This window comes from Neolamprologus brichardi, chromosome 17 (assembly GCF_056152115.1).
Source record: "Neolamprologus brichardi isolate AB-2024 chromosome 17, ASM5615211v1, whole genome shotgun sequence".
NCBI lineage: Eukaryota > Metazoa > Chordata > Actinopteri > Cichliformes > Cichlidae > Neolamprologus > Neolamprologus brichardi.
This window is the reverse complement of record NC_142120.1, coordinates 37,826,441-37,849,771: the sequence shown is the minus strand read 5'-3', so window position 1 is coordinate 37,849,771 and position 23,331 is coordinate 37,826,441. Positions and strand designations below refer to the sequence as shown.

General features: G+C 42.4%; 1 protein-coding gene across 1 annotated transcript in view; it reads right to left on the bottom strand.

Moving 5' to 3' along the window:
• mpped1 (metallophosphoesterase domain containing 1) overlaps nt 1–22,175 on the bottom strand; it is a 99,940-nt gene extending 77,765 nt beyond the window's left edge. Inside the window, exons 1-3 of the mRNA XM_006806508.2 lie at nt 22,036–22,175; nt 15,184–15,533; nt 11,231–11,412 (exon numbers count right to left, since the gene is read on the bottom strand). Coding sequence (XP_006806571.1) covers nt 11,231–11,412; nt 15,184–15,362 — 361 coding nt within the window. The 5' untranslated portion in view covers nt 15,363–15,533; nt 22,036–22,175. The remainder of the gene's footprint in view (nt 1–11,230; nt 11,413–15,183; nt 15,534–22,035) is intronic.
• Nucleotides 22,176–23,331: the final 1,156 nt, after the last annotated feature.

The window sequence follows — 23,331 nt, the reverse complement described above, 5'->3', positions numbered from 1 at the left end:
GCAGAGCAGCAGACACCCTAATAAAACACACACACTTGCATTTAAAGTGCCGACACGGCAATCGCATCATGGTCGCCGCTTATCTATTATTCAGCAGTAAAGAGGAACAGATAGAGCAGGCACTAAATTAAGAGCTGTAACAAAGATGCTAAAGGCTGTGGACCTCGCAATCTGGAGTCAGAGAGGGGGGGGGGCACAAATCCAGCGCTCCTGAGGCAGCAGCAGGATGAAGACGTGGATTATTCCTGTTTGTGCAGTCTAATAAGAGGAAAGATACATTTTTAAAGAAGCACTACCTAAAAATGTATCTAATAAGAAAGAGCCGATAACGTCTCACAGAGGAGGTGTGTCCTTCACTGTGTCCATCTCTGCAGGTCCTTCCAGTCATGAAGGACTTTCATCCCAGTTTGTTTTTGTTCCCACTGACTCCCTCCTTCTCAATCCAACCACAGCTGGAGGCAAAGACGTGGTGGAGAAATGTTAAATGGTAACATTGAAGCAGATGGTTATCACACCTCCTCTTTGCTCATCATCATCTGAGCTTCACTGTATCTGCACGAGGGCGTGTCAGACCTTGTTTATAAAGCATAAACAAAGTCTGCTTCACCCGAGTCTCAACAGGTGTCTCATCTGCTCTATGCTGCGTCACCATGACGCATAAACAGGTGAGCTGTAGAAAAGCTCACTGGCTGCCTGTTCCTGCTCCTTCAGCCTGATGCTACAGTCTGTGATTAGGAAACTTCTATACCGCGCTTTATATTTAACACTGAAATGCTCCTGCTGTTTCTGAAGCAGCACTGCTACCTCTCTGTGCATTTCAAGGGTTATTGTGGTGAACAGCTGTGCTATCAACGAGCTAATAAAACAAACTTTCATATATATGAACACGGACAAAGCAGCCATATAACGGGATGAAAAACACACTGATGGCTAAATAGTGGTGTGAAACTATTGTTTTAAATAATTTTTTAGAAAAACAATTACATTAAAAACATTAATGATATCAGAGCATTAGCAGCACAGTAATTTGAGGAATACCAGAAGCCGTGTGCTCAACTTAATGAAATGAATAAATTTTACAGGCTGTAGTCTCAGGTTACAAAAGACCTGAGGTGTGCATAAAAGGGGAAATGAGTACGAAATGATTAATGTTTTGTTTTTTACCTCAGAAGAATTTAAAAAGAGGATTTCATGATTTTTTATACAACCTGCATGTGTGTAGAACTATTAAAGCACCGTGAGTCAACTGGACTGTTGCTACGGTGAATCTAAAGGAAGAGAGTCACTGATGTCAATCAGGAAAAAGCAGACAGAAGGAAAAGTGAGAACAAAGCCTTTAGGAATTAAAGCCGCTCCTCTCGACCCGGAGTCGACACCAAAGCAAGAGGAGATCCATATTTAAACACTCGACACTCACTGCAGTACTTTCCCGCTCTGCTCTGCCAGATCCCGTTATCACATGGCATGAATAAAAATGCCACTCAAGCCTACAGCGAGGGCAGCGCACACAAACAAACACGCAAACACTTAGGGTTGCCTCAGCTGACGAAATCCACGCTGATCGTTGCTGCGGCGTGCGTGTTCGCAGGCACGGCTTAGCGCTGAAAGCCTGATCAAAGAGACCATTATTGGAGACAATTGGACTGAAGTGCGCTGCTCACAAGCTCGAGGTCTGCCTCTCAGCCTCGCTAACCTTTTTTTTACTTTCCCCAATTTACTCGCTCCTCTCACCTGTTCCTTGCAAACATCTCCGCCCACAGCAGTCCAGTTGGAAAGCTGCCCGATGTGGCTTTGCAGCTCCACTTAAACGTGTCCTTTTTTATTAATCAGTGCTCTGCATGCACACTGTGCTTGCATAAAAAACAGAGTGACCAATAGTTGTGCATTCATTTTGTCAGGAACATTTTAGTTCGTGGTAAATGGCCTGACTCTCATTTAGCGCTCAGTGTGATGTTTGCACAGGATTTAACATTAAAAGTACAGCATCATTAGTCATTCAGCGCCGGGTGCATGAGCAGATGAGGCCATGGGGTAACTTTACTTTACATGTACTTGAGTACATGTAAAGTAAAGTAAGTCTGTTGGACTTGGACCCATTTTTTTATTAATGTTGGTGCTTCAACCGCTAATCATCCTTTAGGCAAATATTTGACACTGTATATGTTACTATATATATGTACAATTTATAAATATAAATTTCTGGATATTATAGATGAAGACAATATATTATAGACATAGATGTTATAGAATGATAAATCAGCTGAAACACTGATCCACACGTTACTAAAGCAATAGTTATGATCCAGTAAAGAGTTTTGGTTCTGGGCCACGTCCAGTCTGTGAGCAGACGTCAGAGTTTGGCTCACAGTTTGTTCCAATTTTGGAGAAATCACAACACAACTTTGCTGCATTTATTTAGTAGACTTTTGAAGACTTTTATTTATTTTTAAAATGTATGTACGTACGTACATGTGCTAATGATGATAAAACAGACTTTTATAAGAGATGATGTGAGTCTTACAAAAAGCAACACTGATGCAGAATGTAGAGCTTGTACTAGGGATGCACCGATACCACTTTTTTGGAAACGAGTACGAGTACTTGCATTTCAGTACTTGCTGATACCGATACCGAGTACTTAATAAAAACATGATTTAAATTTGCAGGTAACAGCTTTAGTCCTATAATTTAACAAAAACAAAACAAGGGACTGGTTTGGAATTAAGAACATTTATTTAAAATGAAAAGCATGTTGTATGCAACATATTACAGAATAAATAATTATAAAAAAACAAAATCTAATTTTAAATTTGTTCGTCTGTTTCTCTGTTTAGAAGTCTCACTAGCACAGTCACAGCTGGGATGACATCAGAGGCTAGTGCGTCGTAGCTGCTCACTTTTTTAGTTAGTTCCTCAAAGGGGGCGAGGATGGCAACAGTCGTCTCCATAAGAGCCCATTGGTGAGCGGTGAGATAGTCAGGGAGTTCGTGCTCGGACACGCCCAGCACTCGCTTTTGCTCAATGAGGGACTGGAGCATGTAATACGTGCTGTTCCAGTGCGTCTGTAGGTCCTGCTGCAGTCTCTTTATTGGCTGGTTGAGCTGTCCCTGAATGTCCTCGAGGCGGGAGTAGGCTAAGGCAGAGTGTTTAAAATGCCCAACTATTTTCCGTCCCACTGCTTTAGCATCAGCTATGCTCCTCTGTGCTAATAAGCATGGGTAAATAAGCGTGGATAAATAAGCGTGGGTAAACTCTTTGTACTCGTTGTCGTGTTGGGATTTTGGTGCTTGATTAAATTACTTGTGTTAAATGCGCTACCTTTTGAGCCTCCTCTGGACAATTTCGCTGAGCACAATTTGCAGTCCGCCTTTGTTTTCGCGTCTTCGTTCACTTTGAAATAGTTCCACACGGCTGACTTGTCTCGCCTCGCCTTCTCCCCGCTCTGAGCTGCAGCCGGGGCCTGGTGGCGGGTACTCGGCACCTGTGATTAACCCCTTACATGCCGCTCAAACATAGACAGGTCTCAGACAGTGTTGCCAACTTACTCGCTATATTTAGCGAGTTTTCAGACCCCCTAGACGTGAAAAGGCATATCGCTTTCACTCTCAACAAGCAGCGGGTGCTGTAACGCAGTCAGTTCTTCTTTTACTCTTTTACTCTTATGCTGTTTTGTGGATCACAAGGTTTAAAACTACTTATAAACACACACACACACAAAGTAACTCCACCAGAGTGCCTATTTCGGGTCACTTTTGCCGGTCCAAGCCCGGGTAAAGCAGCAGGGTTGGAATTGTGATATTAAAAAACAATAATTGCTAAAATAAATTTAATTCGTAGTTCTAACTAAACTCTAAATGCATTTAGGACATCTTTTACTAACTTTATGTCTCTTCCACGATGTTATTTCTCTCTCCAACAACATAGATTACAATTACATTAGCATAACCAATTATGCAAATTAGGTGATGGCGTCATTTAGCGACTTCTAGCGACTTTTAGGACAGCCAATAGCGATTTTCCTTACTGAGGAGTTGGCAACACTGATCTCAGACCGTGGTATCGGTCCTCGGTATCGGGGGACTTTTAACGAGTACGAGGACTTTAGAAAATGTGGTATCGAGGCCGATACCCGATACCAGTATCGGTATCTAGTATCGGCCTCGATACCAGATACCGATACCAGATACCGGTATCGGCCTCGATACCAGATACCGATACCAGATACCGGTATCGGCCTCGATACCAGATACCGATACCGGTATCGGTATTGGTGCATCCCTAGCTTGTACAATACATGAACTCAGAGTGTTTATTTAGTGAAGTCAGAGGTAAAGCTGTGGGCTTTTGTGGAGAGCAGATTACTGTGTTCAAGGATTACAATTTGAATTTGCAGAGAAATGTGAAGATCTGACAGAGGCAGAATATTTGCTGCAAAAGCAACAATGACTTTTTCTCAAGCTTTGCACATCCTGTGATGGATGTGGGCACGTTACCAAAGAGTGTTTGGTGGCTTCTGCCACCAGAATAAGCCCTGAGAAATATAAATAAATAAATCAAGACATAAATAAATAAAGGTAAATGAGATGAAGCATTAGATCCTTTATATACTGATTGACAGGATGGATCACCACGACAATAAAAGTGTGGCATCAGTGAACAGGTCCGTGAGCTTTGAGTTTACCAAAGTAAGGCAGTATTCCTCTGGGGAGACACATGGACACTTTTCTCTGCTCCCTATTATTTTTAAACCTCCGCATTCTCCTTCCCTGTCATCCCCTTACCTTCCCACCACTTTCCCTGCATGAATTTCCTCTCCTCTCCTCTCCTGCAACATTTGCCATCTCTGAGAAAGCATTGAATGGCTGCCAGCGGCCCCAAGAGCCAACTGACTTCCTGCTAAAAATAAGAGCTGAGAAAAATAAGAGCTGGAGAGAAAGGACCAGAAAGGGAGGTAAGGAGGATAGAGAAGGGGGAGGAGGGGGAGGAACAAGACAAATAATGGGGAGGAAAAAGCAAAGATTGATAGGAGAGGAGAAGATGAAAGAGCAGAAAGTTTGGGAGCAGATGGTAACACCTGACCGACGTTTGTACAGACACTCTTTCCAAATCAATACGCTCAACCTGATCTCCCAGCAAATCTGTTCAGCACACACTAAACAGCAGGAGATACATTCATCTACAGAACATGCGTGTGGCAGAGACAGGAGGGAATGAAAAGGACAGAGAGAATGGGAATAGCCACATCATAAATATTTATATGAGCAGTGGAGAGGAAGGTGGCGAGGTTGCAGAGGAGAAGGAAATAATGGGAGAGCGGAGCAGGAAGGGATGGAGAGAGGAGAGACTGACTTCAGAGGCAGCAGCAGGCGCATTTGGCTCAGTTTATCTTCTCTTTCCCGTCTCTTACGTCGCCTCTCTCACCGCTGGAGTGCAGGCTAGCGGATTTACATCTCGCGCTCCCCACAGCTCCCGTGTGTGAGCGAGGAAGGAGGCGAAGGACAACAAGTTCTCCCCTTATCTCCTCTACTGTCTGCTTCCCTCCTTCAGAGAGCTTTACACACACCTGCCATCAGGCAGCTTTTCCTGGCGTGATTTTCACCGGGGAAACGATGACGACGATGAAGGCAGCGATAGCAGGAACTGTTCGGCCTTTTCTGCAGATTCGAACACTGAACTTTTGCTCAGCTTCGTGCGAGGTTACTTCTTCCTGTTTCAACAGATTTCACGTGGCGATGATAAGACTTACACGCGCTGCTTAGTCAGTACGGAGATAAGAAGCTTCCAGCAGAGCAAAAGTCAAAGAAAACAAGTCTGAGTTCTCTAAAGGCTCCTTTAACAAAGGGTGTAAGGACGCACGGCAGAAATGTCTTTGCCAACTAAACTTAACTTTCAAGAGTATTTGATTTCCATGGCGCTAACAAAGCATAAAACCTTAATAAATAATAAAGTTAATTATTATTAATAAATAATTTACTAATTATTATTGATAAATAAATTCTAAGCCATTAAAAACAACAGGTTTGGGGGAACAGATTAACACCAATGATGGCAGAGCCGCCTGTGAAGGAGCCTGACATCAGCACCAGCCTGAGACTCAGCTCACTGCTCGGACACTTGGGTCCATGGAGGGGAATAAGTAACCTGCAGTTAGGAGATCACTCACTCTGCCGTCAGCACTAAACCTGTTTTTTCACAACTTTTATAGACTTTCATAATACGGATGCTTTAAAAGTCATTTGAAACCACTACAACACAATATGAATCTCTTTATGTGGCTGAGTTTGTATCTGCTGCACCTACAGCAGCAACAGACAAGAAGAAGTTTGAAAAGTTTAGAGTCAAAAAACCGTCAGGAACAAAACACCGACTCCAACAACTCCATTAACAGACAGGAAGGAGAGAAATATAAACAAGTGTCACTAATTATTAATAAACGTTGTTTATGTAATATTGATGGTACGTTACAGGCTGCACTGAAGAGTGAGAGAGTGAAAACTAATTTCAGGCAGCTCAAATCTGTTGTGTGTGTGAGGATATGTTTCAGTGATGTTTAATAAAAAAACCTTTTGATAGAAAACAACATTATTTGTATTTGTTTTGAAGTGGCTGACAGGCTCCACACACAGACAAGCCAGTGTCCTCCTAACATACCAAGCCTGCAGACATGGGGAGAGCTGTGTCAGGAACAGTGTTGGTCAAGTTACTTGAAAAAAGTAATCAGTAACTAATTACTGATTACTTCCCGAAAAAGTAATCCTGTTACTTTACTGATTACTTATTTTCAAAAGTAATTAATTACTTAGTTACTTAGTTACTTTTTAAAAACACGATTTACAACCTGAATAGGTGATAAAGTGATAGATCTTTCAGCCCAATTCTACTTTTTCTGCATAATCATCATACAAAATGTAATCAAATGGAAAAGTCTCTTTTTAAAACTTGTTTTATTAGTTTTAATCTTTTAACTTTATGCATCAAGCAAACATTTAATTATCTGCAACATTCTCTGACTGGAAGAAATTAGTTTAACATTTAAACCTATTTTCTGCACATTCCAGCACATAAAATATATATTTTTTGTGTGTGTTTACACTCAGTCTTTCAAATAGATGCAAGTAAAACACAGCAGAAAATAAATAAAGTCAAAGACTAGCGGTCCTGTTGCTCTATTTTCACCTGTAAAGCAGGAGTGGGGTAGGCGGAGGTTTACCCTGGTGCAGGTGTGCAGCGGTCAGTGGAAGAATCCGCGAGTTTCTCTGTGAGTTTCCCATTACGTTGTAGCTGCTCGGAGCTTGTTTGGAAGTTTAGGGGTTTTTCGCTGTAAAAAGAAGTTTTCTTCCCACGCACAACGGACACTAATGTTTTTGCCACTTTTTATGGAATCAAACTCAAAGTAAGGTCAGTACTTCCACGCTTTAAACGCTGCACGCTCATACTCTCTCTGCACTCGATATATGATCCATTGTTGATCTGCACACAGCTGTTGTCACGAACGTCGCACTCGCTTACGTCACTGTCATGAGACATTCTCGCAAAAAATCACGGTTTTAGTAACGCAGTAACGCAGCGTTCCTACGGGAAAGTAACGGTAATCTAATTACCGTTTTTTCAATAGTAATCCCTTACTTTACTCGTTACTTGAAAAAAGTAATCAGTAACGCGTTACTGCCCATCTCTGGTCAGGAATGTGGCATAAAGTCTTTACCCAATCACACATGCAGATTATCAAGGATGAGATTTCCATATCATATCGGTTGGTTAACAACGACCGCCTCTGGTGCCGTCGTTCAACAGGATGCCGGTGGAAACTGTGCTGCTGTTGGCCACAGACAAAGGAAGAGGAATGCGTGTTCTGACGCAGCAAAGAGAAGGAAAGGCTGGAGTGTGGAGGTGCAAGTGAGGGCGAGAGCTGGCTATGATGGAGAGAATGAGCACAAGTTTGTGTTTGTGGCAAAGAGAGGATCAGACAGGATCATGAATTTGAAGCTGGAGGTTGAAGAGGTGAATGTTGTTGGTGTATATCGCCCACAGGCTGGACGTTAGTTAGAAAAGAAAGAGGACTTCTTTAAAGTGTCCCCAGGAGAGAGAGAGCGGTGGGTGGAGCAGACTTCATGGACAACAGAAGAGACGAGGAAGTGTTGGGTAGGTATGGTGCTGACAAGAGAAATGGAAAATCATTGGGTTGGCTCTGGAAGTCGAGGAGAGTAAGTAAATAAAGGGCAAAGATTACATGTTGGAAGTTGTCTCAGAGAGTACAGGGAGGAGTCGAGAAAGGCTTCGGGTGGTAAGAACAGCTGACGTGGTGAGGGAGGTGTTTGGTGTCTCCTCTGGAAAGACAACAAAGGACAAACGTAGGCTTGTTCTTATACTTTACCGCAGCACTCAAAGCACTTTATGCAACGTGCCTCATTCACACCCATTCATACAAGCACCTGAGTGTCTCTAACATTCAGGCTCTGAACACACGGGAGAGCAGCCTGGAGTTCAGTATGTCCTGAGGATACTTCAGCATGCAGTCACGTGGAGCATCCAGGGACTGAGCCACTAACCTTCCAATTAATAGAGGACTTGCTCTAAGTCCTGAGATACAAACACTGAGATTTGGTTGTGGAAGTACCGAAAAGTATCCAAAAGAAGAGAGATCAGCAGAAAAAAGCAGTACAGGCAGACCTGTCGTCCCAGACAGGTCACCTGGTAACGTCTAGCAGAGAAGGCAGTAAAGAAGAGGTAAAACAATCTTGAACAATCTCGAAGAGAGTAGGGAAGCCTTAGGAACGGTGAGCAAGAGTATTGGTACCAGTTTGTTTTAAAAAATGCAGACTGTAGTAAATACAGAGCGATAAGACCGATGAGCCATAGAAGTTGTAGAAAGAACAGAGCTGACAATCAGGGAGCAGCACTGCGCTTTCATGCTGAGTATGAGCACTACAACGTTCGCCTCGAGAAGCATAGAAAAGGAGTTTGAGTTTGTCCACGTGGATCTACAGATTACAGAGTGTCAGCGAAGGTTCTGCAGGCATTACATCAGCAATCTGAGTCCCTTCTTATTTGCTGACAGATGAGACCAGGCTGGATGTTTTGAGTCGACATTGTGAGAGTAGGGAGAAAGTGGAGGAGAGCTGGAAGAGGTGGAGGTATGCTCTGAGAGAAGAGGAAGGAAAGTGAGACTGAGGCGATGCTGCATGGAGTCGAGTGAAGGTAGATGAGTTTAAATACCAGGGGTCAACAGCACAAAGCAACAGGCAATGCACAAGTGAAGAAGAGGGTGCAGTGGAGTGGGTGGAGATGAGCGTCAAGAGTGATTTGTGACAGAAGGATAGCAAGAAGAGTGAAAGGAAAGGGATGGTAGCGCAAAGGAAATCGGTGCAGAATCTGTGGATCCCATGTGTGAAACGCTGTGTGCAGAACGAGGGGGTGTTATACTGTTTGGGGTGACCCAGTATCAGTTATTAAGTTGTATCAGGTTGTTGCTGCGTAATAACATTTTGAGTAAAATGTGAAATATTAAAAGTAGATTCAGTTTCTGTGCTGTTTGAGAAACGGTGAAAGAACCAGGCTGGTTCAGCTCAGCGGGTTTGTCGGGATCCAAGGGTACGTTCAAACTGTCTGTGCAACATCTGTATGAGAGGAGTGTAACACAAACCAGACGCACTTTGTGCCACGTCGCACTATGTTGTGGGTTTTGCATGTTTGCCACAAATCACATGTGGGATTCTTTTATATTACAGCGATCAGTTTCCCAAAGCACAGCATACGTTTTAGTTTAATGGTTTTTTCAGTACAGTCTAAAATCGGCTCAAAGACGCTTCATGTTCAGCGCATTGAACGCTCACTTAACCCTTTAAGACCATAGAACCAAGTCCGCCAGAGCTTATATTATATTTTTACATGCTGTGGAGCCATTTTTGGGAGCATTTCAAGTTGATATACATCAATACAACCATTATAGCCTAAATTTTAATAATATGTCTGCATTAAGTGCATAGTAATTACATAAATTGCAAAAAAGTGCAATAAACTACAAAAAAATTGAAAATCGTTTTTGTTTTTTTAACATATATTTCTAGTTAGAGAAATTTAAGAGGCTTATCCCTCAAAACTGTAAATACAAAAAAGTTGCACAAAATAGTTTCCCACCACAGGAAATTTATTTTGAGTGTCTTCATAGTTTCATTTTTGAAATACACCAATTTTTATACACTGCAGGAAAAATGAAAATAAATATTATAATGCTAATTTGCAAAAAAAAGCAGCATATGCATCAAAATAAACTATTTCCAGCAGTGCAATATGAGTCCTAAGCATCCCAGAAACGACACAGAAAGTCATAAAGTCAAAGATAACTTTTAAAAACACCAGTATAGGCTCATGAGGCCCTGATGGTAAAAAAAAAACTACATTTCCGCGAAAATGACGTCGCTTCCGGTTTTGGGCAGGTCATGGTGGACATGCGATAGTTCGCGCTGACGTCTGTAAGAAGTGTTATGAACAGCTGATCGGATCAGCAAAGCGTGTTTCTGGAATATTATGTTTTTGTTGCTGCAAGTGCTTTTTATGCAGTTTTTGCAAAACTATATGTGGAAGGAAACTGTGACCGAGGACAAGCTGATGGCATAAGATGTAAGTACAACTCCTCCGGTTTCATATGCAAAAAACATTATTGCGCTAGCTCACGTGGTTGCAGAGCTACCGGGATTTAAAAATAGTTACACAAAACAGAGCGTGCCCGCTCCGACCAGCTTTAAAGGGTTAAAGGCGAATCTTTGCTTTTTCCCATATCAGTTGATGTCAGACACAAACGCTTAAATAATGAATCACTGAGTTAATGACCTTCCAGTGTTGACACAGACATAGACTCACTGTAATTTACTTCTGCAATATATCGTCTTTAGCTTCCTGTTTTCTTGTGACATGTCCGAGAAATTCAACAGCCTCAAACCCGGTCTGTCAAATACATCTGAGGTTTTATATAAGCTGACTAAAATCACTAATCTTTAAAATTCAACAAGAAGAAACTCAAATCCATGCAGAAAGGATGCAAACTGCTTTAGAAATGGTCAGCAATATTAGGGAAGTTTCTGATTTTGAGTTAATGCTCCAAAAACAAGTGGAAGCTGTTTTTAAAAAGAGAGTTTTATGCATCAGCATTAAAATACTCTCTGAGAAGTTTGTTCTTGTTTAGGATATTATCACGAGGTCACAGAAGAGCTAAACACATAGAACTGCTGACCTAGCCAGTCGTTGAACTTCTTGACCTCGGAGGGCAGTCCCAGTTCGGTGAAGTCTCCAGCATGGATGAACACATCCCCGTACGGCATCTGGATGGCATCAGTGCGGGAGTGTGTGTCCGAGATGCACACAAAGCGTGTGTAGCCCGGTGGTTTTGGGGTGTCGTGAGGCATCGGGTCGACCCTGAGACAAGAAAAGGAACAGAGGACAAGAAAGCAGGAAGTGAGGATGTGAAACGGGGCCACTGCAGCTTCTGCTGTACTGAAACAGCAGAAGGGACAACGATGCTATATGTAAAGTCTCTGTGGTAAGAGGCTGACGATGAAAAAAGTTAGAATTAGTATCCAACAGAAAATCCTCCCCACAGACTGAGGCAGATGGGGAAACAAGAGACAGCACAAAGGAGGAGGGAGAGGCCACAATAAAAGCACAGAAACAGAAATGTGCAGAGATAGAAAAAGAATAAAGCACAAATATAGAAAAGAGCAGAGTCCTCTGGGATTTCCAGTGAGTGTGCAGATCCACGGGGTCTCTGGGGGGGAGAAGGAGAGCTGGTGAATAACCGTGGCCCACTTAAGTGAGCTTTCCTCCAGGTACCTTAACACCCAGCCCTTCCTCCTCCTCCTCCTCCTCCCATACCACTAGAGACAGAAAAAGATGAGGCTCAGAGGGAAGCAGATACATATGCACATAACACAACCAGCAAGAAACGAGTCACAAAGTAATAAAATACAAAAGAGGGTTCATAAAAAATACAACTGATGGGACTGAAATGTAAGATGATGTAAAGTGACGGAGCTCCACTCTTCTTCACACGACTGTTCGACTCTGTGATTTTATATAAAAAGTTGAACTAAAGCTCACAAATAGACTGAGTGACTTAATTGCTGCCACAGCTTAGCTAGAAATTGAACAAGCAAAATTGAGGTCAGTTATAGTCGTGCTATAAATAGCCTGATCTAAGGTAGCTGAAGGGGGTTATTAGAGTGTTAATGTGCTGCTTTGACAACATGCTGGGAGGAGGAGCCCTCGAGCTGAGCAGTTTCTGTCGCCTGTTTATAGAGAAATGTCTGCATCAGACGTTAGTGAGGGGGATTTGTGTCTGTGCAGCTACGCAGAAACACTCGGTCGGCAGCTTTATTGATATAGACTGAAATACCCGTCATTAAAACTGCAAGAGAGGCTGTCAAAGGTTTACGGGAGGAAGAGAGAGACAAAACACACACATTACATAAAACTTGAAGGAGCATCTCACTGCGTGAAATAAGTATTTGATCCCCAAGGAAAATGTGATTTGGTACTTGATGGAGAAATCAGTAGATTTGCTACATTTCAGGAGGCCAAGCCCTTTAGGTTTCATAGATGTCGCTTTACAACTCAAAGACGCAGCTGCTTCCACAGATTCTCTGTCGGACTGAAGTCTGGAGGCTAGACCAGTAGACCTCAAGAGCCATCCACGACCCACCTTCAGTGTTCTGGCTGAGGGAAGCTTCTCGGCCCCTAAATGCAGTGAAGTCATCCCATGTTTGACTGCAGAGAAGCTGTTTGGGTCATGCTCACCTCTCTTCCTCCAAGCAAGGTGGGCCGAGTGCAAAAGAGGAAGATTTTGGTTTGATCTAACCACCCCCCCCCCCCCCCTTTTAGTTGCTTCTATAAGTAATATAGAGTTTTAGATGTGGCATTTCAAATCATTTTTAGCCTTGATTTGCCATTTAATAATGTCAGCTTCTGACATTTATATATAACACTTGATCTGTGTGGTCAAAAAGTAACTGCTATTGTCTTTTGAAGCCCCAATGTTAAAAAACAAGAAACCATATCTTGACATTTATAAGCTACATACTGAAGAGTGCCATTTATTGGTGAGGATGGGGGTGTTTCCCACCTCTGGTCTACATGTTTCTGCTAAGTTTAATTCCAGTCGGGGATATTTAAAACACAAAAACTCTTCCCCATCGGTTTCTTAGTGCTGCATCTTGAAACAGCAATCACACCTGAGTGAAAACTACCGTTAAATATAAACAAGGGCAGAAAAAGGGATTCAGAGCTTCACAAGAGCGCCACAGAAACATCCTACATATGTTCAAAAACTGATCACTGACGATTCCTTACAAAGGCGCGATCTGAAGCTGCTGTCTGCAGCGTCCTGCAGTTTGACGCTCTTGTTATGAAAGAAGTGTTGGTGCACGGCTTCTTAGCTTCAGGAGATTACTTCTAACCTGACCGTAGAACATGTTACAGAGTCTGCTCATTTATTGAACAGCTTTAATGATGTCATTTAAATCTATAATTAAATGGCACCGCTGGCCAAATATTGAAGTGCAGCAGAAATTCAATTCAGCCACATTAAAACATTCATATCTTCATGTTTTACTGGATCACCTGTGTCTGAAGACACAATATGAGACTAACACATTGAGCATTAGTTTAATTGTTTATGTGTTTATATTTTGAACTTTTTTAGTTGAAGTTCATAATTAATGTTATTCATATAAATAATCAGCAGGACGGACAGAGCTTTACATTTTAGGGAGAAGGATAAAAAGTGAGCTTATTGTAGGATAAGTTCACATATGCATGGTTTGTTTTTCATGAACCTATAAATGCACATCATCCTTTTTGGATTCAAAGTAGAAAACTAGCCTACAATCTACAAAGAGACAATCTATGTTATAAAAGCCTCCCAGTACAGGCCAATGGGATTTCGTCTCACAGATGACATGACTCCTCTGGCTCCGTGGCTGCTGCCATGTTGATTTTTTGGAGCCAGAAGTGACAATATACTGACCACGTGGTTGAGTGCAACAGTCGCAGCCTTGCAAGCTTGCAAACAGTCACCAAAGCATGCTGATCAATGCTAAGCTACAGACTGATAAACTCCTCAGATTTCACTGACTAAATATCCTTGGATGGGCTGTAGCGACACAGTGGGTGATGTCACGTGTCAGATAATAACAATAATAACTCTGAGCAAGACACAAGTGGCCATTAGAGGAGCTGCAACACCTGCACTGGTTTTGGCATTTCTGCACTGGTTTCCATTCGCAGCCTTGCAGGTTGCTGGTTGATCAGCACCAGCTTAGCATAAACTACAAAGACCCTTTGAGGCAGCAATGACTGACTTCACGTCTGCGTCTGCACAGATTCACATTACATATAAAACACTTGGAAGGCTTTTATTTTTTGCAAAATATTGCGTAATGTAAATAATTTATTTAAACTTTAAATATTGAATTTTATTTTACATTTTAAATAAATAAAATTATTACATTATGTAAAACTATTTCTTGCATGTTATTTTAGAGCCTGAACTATAAAACAATTGCAAGAAAATTCAAAAATAATTTTTCGCAATTTATTCCTTAAAAATGTGCAATTTATTTTCAGTTTTTCGAGGGGAAAAAGCAAAATAAATCACTCTGCTGATGTAGAAGTCTCAAGTTGGCATTACAACAAATAGCTGTAGCCGTGGCAACAGATGAAGAAGCTTCATAAATGCAAAGAAAGGGATGATATTAATTTACATGCATTGTTCCAGGAGCACACGAGATGCAAATGGTCAAAAACAGTTTAAAGATGCAGATTAAAAATCAGTGTCAGGTGTCTGAGCAACGGCAAACTGTTTGTATTTATTTGACATTAATCATTTCAAAAGTATTAAAGGTGAAACTATTAATTAGACATTATCATTATTATTATTAATACTATTATTAGTCTCCTGAAAACCCAACAAACAGAGCTCTGTGCAGACATAAACTTTACGTGGCGACTGATCAAGAAGTAGCTGCAACACTCTGAACTATAAATCATTATCTCTACAGTTCTGTTACACAGTGTGTTGGTGCAATTTAAAAGATAAACAAACAAAGATATCAACAAATGTTTATGAGCTCCAACTCTCAGTGACAGCAGGATGCTCCATGATTACCAGCAGCTACATCTCCATCTACTCACATGTGAACGTGAGGCGGCTGGAAGCGTCCCTGGTTGATGTTGTAGAAGGTGAACGCCTGAGTGGGGTTGGTGCTGTACTCGTCCACCTCCACAGCGGTCCTGTTGCCTCGCTGTGAATGTGACTGAGCCTGCGACTGCTGCCGCCTTGCTGCCATGATCTCTGACAGGGTGAAGGCCATGGTGCTAGGGACCAGATGGAGGAGTGCAAAGTTGTAGCTGCTGGTTGTTGTTGCTTTAGGGCAGTGGGTGGATTGTCCCTGCCTTATGAGAGGCTGCTGACGAGTTCAAACCCTTGGTGCACACACAGTCCCAGTGACCTGAGGAGACAGCATCACGTTCTTCTTCTGCACCTGCAAAGAATGCAAAAGAGCAGAGCTGCAATTTGGCGTATGACGTATTTGTAGGAGAACCCTTATTTGAATAACTGAAAAAAGAATCATTGCAGTTATCAAATATTTAAACAAAATGTGCCGTGGAAGATTAGCACAGCAGCAAACAAGTGTTTGCTATCTAGGGATACTGTGGAATAATGGCACAGTTAGCAGTGACGCTGCCTCTTTGTGTCTGTGGGGTCCCAAAAAGCTCTGCATGACTAAAGCAGGTTGTGGAACAGGAGTTGGACCTGCTGGTTTAGACTGGGTTTAAATCACAATGGGCACAGTGAACAGTACCTGAGCTCAGCTGGCTGCACGGCTACACTGAACTATATAACTGCTGTTACACACAATACTGGACACCAGCTGCACCTCCTGGCAGGAATAACACTGTCGCTAAACACAACCCAGACCTATACTGTGTCTTATGAATATGATTTATTTTATTTTTTAATAGGGTAAAAATAATAACTATTAAAGTAAGATTGCAGTTAGCTTAAAGTAGACTAAATCACAGTTACACTATAACCATGGATGATAAAAAGCACAATTCTGAAAGACACGAGGCACGCACAAACATCACAACAGTGTCTACACGTAAAGGTTTATCTGTTAGCTTAGGTTATAAAGAACGAACAGTTCAGTGAGAAGCTAAATGACAAACGTGTGTTTTAAATTAAATTAAAAATGCTCTTCAGGTTTCTCATGTGCTACATTGTTCTTTTCATTTGAGTTTTTCTTTTCAACAATGAAGTGAACTGATCATTTCCTTTCACTGCCCATCCCTGACGTGTGAGGCCTCCCCGTGCGTGTCGCCCATTAAAGCTCAGATTTAACTCCGCAGCTCATTTTTCAGAGGCTCTGACGACTGCTGGGAGAGCGCGGAGCCGCTGAGAGGTGCCGAGATGACGGAGACGCTGGAAGACGGAGGTGATAATTTGGGGACAGGCTGCTTTGGCAGAGTCCGTCTGGACTGCCGCACGATGTCGGCGTGCCATCTCGATTCCTCATTCGCCGACGTGACAGATACACACTTCACACCCCGGTTGTTTGTCACGGGCAAATCCCAGCATGGTGGTCGGTGGATGTGTTTCAGGAGTGTGTGCAGCACATGTGCGCATTCGCAGGTTGATGTGTATGAAGGCCTGCGCGTGCATATTTTAATGTGCTTCTGTTGTTATAAATGTGACAGTGACAATCCCTCACACTGCTAGTGTCAGACAGGAATGTATTAGCAGATGCTGAGAGTGTAACACACTGGGCTCAGACGCAGCTGTCCAATCGTGTAGTCAACGACTGAATATACAGTTAACACCAGCCTGTGCTCGCCCTGCGCCCTGATTTCACTCGTTTTCCACTCTGTCTAAAGAAAAGGCTTTAATCCATTGCTAATAAATAATAAATAAATAATATGATCGATTGATTAAGGGATTAAAGCAGCCCGTGATGATCTAGGTCAGGGGTCTGCAACCTTTTACACCCAAAGAGCCATTTGGACTTGGTTTCCACGCAAAAGAAAACACTGGGAGCCGCAAATACTTTTTGACATCTAAAATGAAGATAACACTGTATATATTGTTTTTTACCTTTATGCTTTGTGTGAACAACTAAGGTGTGTTGCTTATGAAATCCATGAAGTGCTACAGAGAAAATTACATTTTATTTATGTTATTAACACATTTTGAACTCTTAAAGAAATATAACAAAAGGAAAGACACCCAGCTGAACTAAAATGATCCATGTAGCAAACAAAAACTGTTGTCAGCCACCACCCTTATATCGCCTTTGGGCTGTTGGAGCCTTGACCTGACTTTTAAAAAATAATTGGTAAAAAAGCACTATGCTGATGAAAAATTAAAAATAGATATTAAAATTCTGCCTAAATATGTATTTTACCAGGTTAATGCGTGCGGCGGGGCGTGGTCTGCAGCGCCGCTGCAGGGGAGGCGGACGCACCTGAGCCACACCCGCAATCATGCCTCGCTGCCTTTACGTCTGCGCTATCTCTGCTGTTGTGTTGTTGGTGTGTGTCGGGCTGTGAGCTGAAAAGCTACAGCCGGCTGTGTGCGTACAGCAACCGTGTGTGAAAAGTGGTCAATAAAGAGATGCTGAAAAGCGTGTTCATGCAAACATCGTCGGTCTGCCGTGATATGTTTACAATAAGACTTATGGTCCCGAACCTCTGCGCACAGCGTCTGCTAATCGGGGCTGTACGAAGTCAGTTTACGCAGGACTGTAAGCTGTCGTCTGTCAGGCGTGAGCGCTGTTTGTCTTTAACATAGTTCACGGTGGAGAATAGCTGCTGACATAATGTGGATCTTCGGATCCACAATTGGCCTACCTGGGGTTGAAAGTCTCGATAGATGCACGGCGTTTCGGCGGGTATACCGGCTTCCGCGAGTGTGACTATTATTTTGAGCGATGAAAAAATAATAGAATATAATTTTATTTTTATATTTCAATATCACAATAATCTTCCAATTTAGAACTACAAGTTAAAAAGAACTAACATAAATAAAATACACTTCAGCTAAATACTAATTTATTTTCCCAAACCACGCGGAGCCGCAGTATAAGGACTAAAGAGCCGCATGCGGCTCTGGAGCCGCAGGTTGCCGACCCCTGATCTAGGTGAACTCTTGCAGTTGTGAAAATAACTGCATTTCCTAAATCTTTCCAGAAAGACGGCAACTTTTTAAACGGATCAGGATTTCTTTAATCTCTGTCTCTCTTCCACAGCATGTCTTTATCCTGTCTTCCTTCTCTCACCCCAACCAATCACAGCAGATGGCCCCGCCCCTCCCTGAGCCTGGTTCTGCCGGAGGTTTCTTCCTGTTAAAAGGGAGTTTTTCCTTCCCACTGTCGCCAAAGTGCTGCTCATAGGGGGTCATATGACTGTTGGGTTTTTCTCTGTATCTATGAAGCGCCTTGAGGCGACTTTTGCTGTGATTTGGCGCTATATAAATAAAATTGAATTGAATTGAATTAATTTTGGTGACGAAATTGAACCAACCAGGCTGAATATAACGGGGAAGTCACAGGATACGGGCCTGGATTGGATTTCTCTGCCAAAGGTCAACTATGATGCTCTAATACCACATCACCTCCTCTTACGACCTGATGGGGGCGCTACACCAGCTAATCTGCAGCCAAACACAGCATATTGATTCCACACACTTAAATGTTGTTGAGCCCTGAACTGAACAGCAGATTAACAGGTTACAGCTCTTTAATACAAAGTGTGCACGACTTCCAAGTGAGTCCATGTCAGAATATTACAAGTAAGCAGGTGTCATGTGTGCACAGGCTGCACCTCGTCTAAGCGAGGGACTACTTCCTGTCTGTAGTGTGCTACCTGTCAGAAAAATCACCTTCGATCTCCTGACCTAACTTACCCATGTTTTTTAATTTTGCATATGTTATTTGAAAGTAATTTGCAGTCGGCCTATTGCACTGTTCAGATGTGTTGGGATTGGCTGCTTTTAACCAGCCATTCATTTATTACTTTAAGATATTATTACCAGTGTCACTGAATCATACTATGGTAATAAATGCCACCATTATCTCAATATTATCAAAAACCTTAGCTGCTGTTATTTGATGTTGGTGCCATCAGCAGGTCAGTAATCTCTCAGATTTCAGGAGGTTTCTGAAACAAAACTATATCTGACACATAGCTTAACAAATTCATTTTGTCTTTCATTTAAATATGAAAGCGTGTTAGAAGAAGCATCTGTACCTACACTGGAAATGTTGGCCCACAGTGGGTTCGTACGTGCTGAACGCACAATCACAGCAGTTAAGGGCATTCACACTGAAATTAAAAGAGTGTAAGGCGCTGAAATGGTGCGCGCCTGCTGGTATCAGTGTGACGAGTAACTGAGCGATGCTATGACAGAGACGGGACTGTACAGCTCTGGAAAGCTATCATAAGGAAAGAGCGTCGTCTTTTACTCAGTTTTCCAATTACAAAGTAATTTAGCAGGAAGGTGAGCTTACACACACCTATTTGCATTCGGTGGCCTTCTAGATGACCTGCTCTGCTGCATGAGAACATCAACGTTTTTTGTTTCGTTTCTTTTAAACGGGACTTTTGGTTTCATTAAATGAATAAAATGGCTGATTTGTTCACACAGCACTACATTCAGTCTGAGCGCAGGCTTAAACATTTACATGCCAGTGCAGACAGCCGTATTGATTAAAATTAATGTACATCTGTTCCATCAGACATCCGCGAGACGGACAACATGTTGGAGACAACTTCTGTGTGGACAGCCTGTTTGTCTCTGGAAATGTTTCTCATGGAGTCCTTTGTTATTTTAAAGCGAGTGTTTTCTTCTGCTGCATTTCACCAGCTCACAGCAACATTTAACTTGTGTGTGAAAAAGGTGGAAGTCTGATGGAAACATGCTAACATCAACACACAAGCATATCTAGGAAAGCAGGAAAGCAATAAAAGCAGTCGTCACTGTTGCAACATTGTTCTGCTTTTAGCCTGAAAAGTGTGTACAGAAAACTATCAGTGGATTCCTGTCACTTTAAGAAATAATGGTGCCATTGTTTCATGATTTCTAATTGTGTACATTTATGTTCTCTTTTGCTTCATTGTGCTGAATTTTAACAGACTAGCTGTAAATTTCACAGACATCATATCCGCCTCTCTCTGTGATGTCAAATTCAAAATCTTGTTTAAAACAAAATAAAAGCTGTAAATGAATTTCATGAATTCCTTAAAAAATTTAAATTGATTTGTTTATGCGTACTTTACCTCAGGAGCACTTCCCCAAAATGTGTCTGTGCTTTAAAGTGTGCTGAACTGCATGTGAGTGTAACGCTGTTCTTCAGCACACACTGCAGAGGAGAAACTGGTCACACAGCCTAACAAAGAACTCCTGTATTTTGTAAGATGGGGGGTCAAGAAAGAAGAAGGACTTGTGCACACTCGAGCCCACACAATCTGTTTTACACGTTCACAAGTTTTCACTCACAGACTCCAAACAGAAAAAAACATTTCCTCCAGCCAAAACTTATTAGCTCAGGATTTTTGTGTTCTCTGCAAAAGTGCCTTTAGATCGTCTGAGTGATGACAACGTCGCCTGATTAAAGATGAGGGTCAAGACTTCTGGTGACAAGACGAATCCTGTCGTGCAGCGACGATCACAGTTTACAGGAATAATTAAGATGCAAAAATTGATGAGTTGATTGTGAAAATGTGCTATTTACTATTTATCTGGCTCAATTTGTTTGTCATTGTTTGAATTTATAACAGAATTACAATGTTTTTATTATCTCCACTGATTGGGCCCCGAGTCTATTTGGTAATTGGAGAGAAGAGGAGAGAAGAGAAGAGAAGAGAAGAGAAGAGAGGAGAAGAGAAGAGAAGAGAAGAGAAGAGAAGAGAGGAGAAGAGAAGAGAAGAGAAGAGAAGAGAAGAGAAGAGAAGAGAAGAGGAGAGAAGCCCTGCAGCGCTCACACGGATCCATCAGTAGTGTGAGTGGAGCGGCTGATAAATGCAGAAACGTCTGATTGATGCGCTCTCCTCATGGGGACATTGTCATATTTAACAGCGACCGTCACATTAGACCGTGCGCCGATCCTCTCTGCTTATTCGCCCGTTTCCTGCTACGTATGGACACACAGAGAAAATTAAAGTGCATCTGAGTGTGTCGCTGAATTACAGTTATCTGTTTTACGCGTAGCCTGGAGATGGTGTTGGTCTGATTTGGAGTCACGGCTCTGTGAAATTTGGTGACGGCTGAAAGAAATTTCCAATCCAAGGCTGAAAAATACAAGAGAATAACATCCACACAGATTTCTGTGCGGATGAACTTCGCTTTTAATGCGGCGTTTTTCACCTGTAATTCGCTCCTGCTCACTTTGTCTCAGCAAAGCGTTTTGAAGGCAGAAACTTTAATTAGAAATCAGGTGAAAAGTTCAAAGTGCGTCTGTGATGATCGCCCTCGTGCGCGTTTTGCAGAGGTGCCCGTGCACACCGAGTAACTGACTTCTAATGAAACTTTTCAGCCGTTTGGTCCACAGGCTGCACCAGCTGTCTCCCTCTCACACGTGGAGCCTGGAAGCTCCGCTATCAGCCTTCTTTTCAGTCTGAACTGCCCTTTGGATGCGCTGCTGTGGTGAAGTATGAACGACCATAAAAGCGTTCCGGTGAGCGCCGCTGGAAAACGCGACATCTGGGGACGTAAATGAACGCATATATATATATATATATATATATATATATATATATATATATATATATATATATATATATATATATATATATATATATATATATATATATAGATATATATATATATATATATATATCTACAACCGCGAAGCCGGGTGAGAGGAAAGGTTGGCATCAGGGCTGAGATTAACCCGAGAATATGCCGCGGTTTGCGGGTTCGGGGCAAATCTCTGCTCCGCTGTCTCAGCATTGTAGACAGAGCTGTAAAATAAAGAGGAGTCTACCTACCAGCTTCAGTCGCAGTGAGGCTGCTCAGTGTTGGATGGTGTGGAGAGAGGAGTGTCTGCGCTGCCACAGAGACGCGCTGGTCAGTTTGAATGCGTACCCCGTGGTGCACCGGCACAGCGTCGTAGGCACAGCCTCTCTCTCTCTCTCGCCCTCTCAGTCCGGCCCACTGTGTTTCACCGGTGAGCGGTACAACGAGGAGGAGCAGAGGAAGGAGGGAGGGAGGACCGAGAGCTGCGTGCGGCACCACTGACTCATTCCCGGTCAGAAAACCCGAGGAAGCAGTTCGGTGCAGTTTTACTTACACAGGACCAAACCACAACAACAGTTTCCTCAACGCACTTTATATTATAAAGCAAAGACGCGACAATAATACAATAATATGACCGCTTGTCTACACTCTCACACGGCCGTGTCCATCCACCGTTTGAATGTTTCTGTTCAACGTGACGAGTTCAGCTGTTTCATTCACTAAATCGGTTCATGTGCTGAAACAGCAAACGGACATTTCTTTTCTTATTTGTCCCCGCGGCTGTAAAAAGATCAGACAGCACTGTTCTCTCTGCAGGTTCATTTGGCTCTGCTCCTGGAGTTTTGGATCAGTCACGCGCGATGTTGTCTGTATCTCACAGAGCTGCTCCAAGCTCCCGTTTTACGCTAGGAAGAGAAAAACCACCTCAGGATTAATGTTTAGATGGACAATGAACACGTCAGACATGAAACATTTCTATGAGAAACCACGAAAGAAGATCACAAACAGTCACAGCGGTATAAGCAGCATCCGGTCGCTCTTTTTAATTTCAGAAAGCGACCGCAGCTCTGTGACATTTACAGTAAATATAAAAAAAGCTCTAATCCGGATGAGTTTATTTATTTTTTGTCAGTTTACATTTCTAATAATTATTCAGCAACAATAAATTTGGCTTGATAGCCTAATTTGTTATCAAACGTTAGACGTGATAGTCGCGTCATAATGGTTATTGTCGAGTTCATTTCCCATCTGTTTACAGATCTCATTAACCTGGAGCTGCAGAGGTTAGCTCTGCTGCCTTACATGTTGCGAGCTTTAACCCTGGCTGTATGTTCTGTGCCAGTCTAAGCAGTGTTGATGGATTAGCAGCCCGTCGGGTGAACCCTCTGCTCACCCAATGAGCGCTGTGAAAGGCTCAAAACCCTCATTTGACCCTAACTTGAATAAGCAGTTAAGAAAATAGAAATCAAAACTGTAAAAAATGTCAAACAGAACAAAGTTAATCATCAAGTTTTTGGGTTTGGATTCTTGTTTATTATACAAGCCAA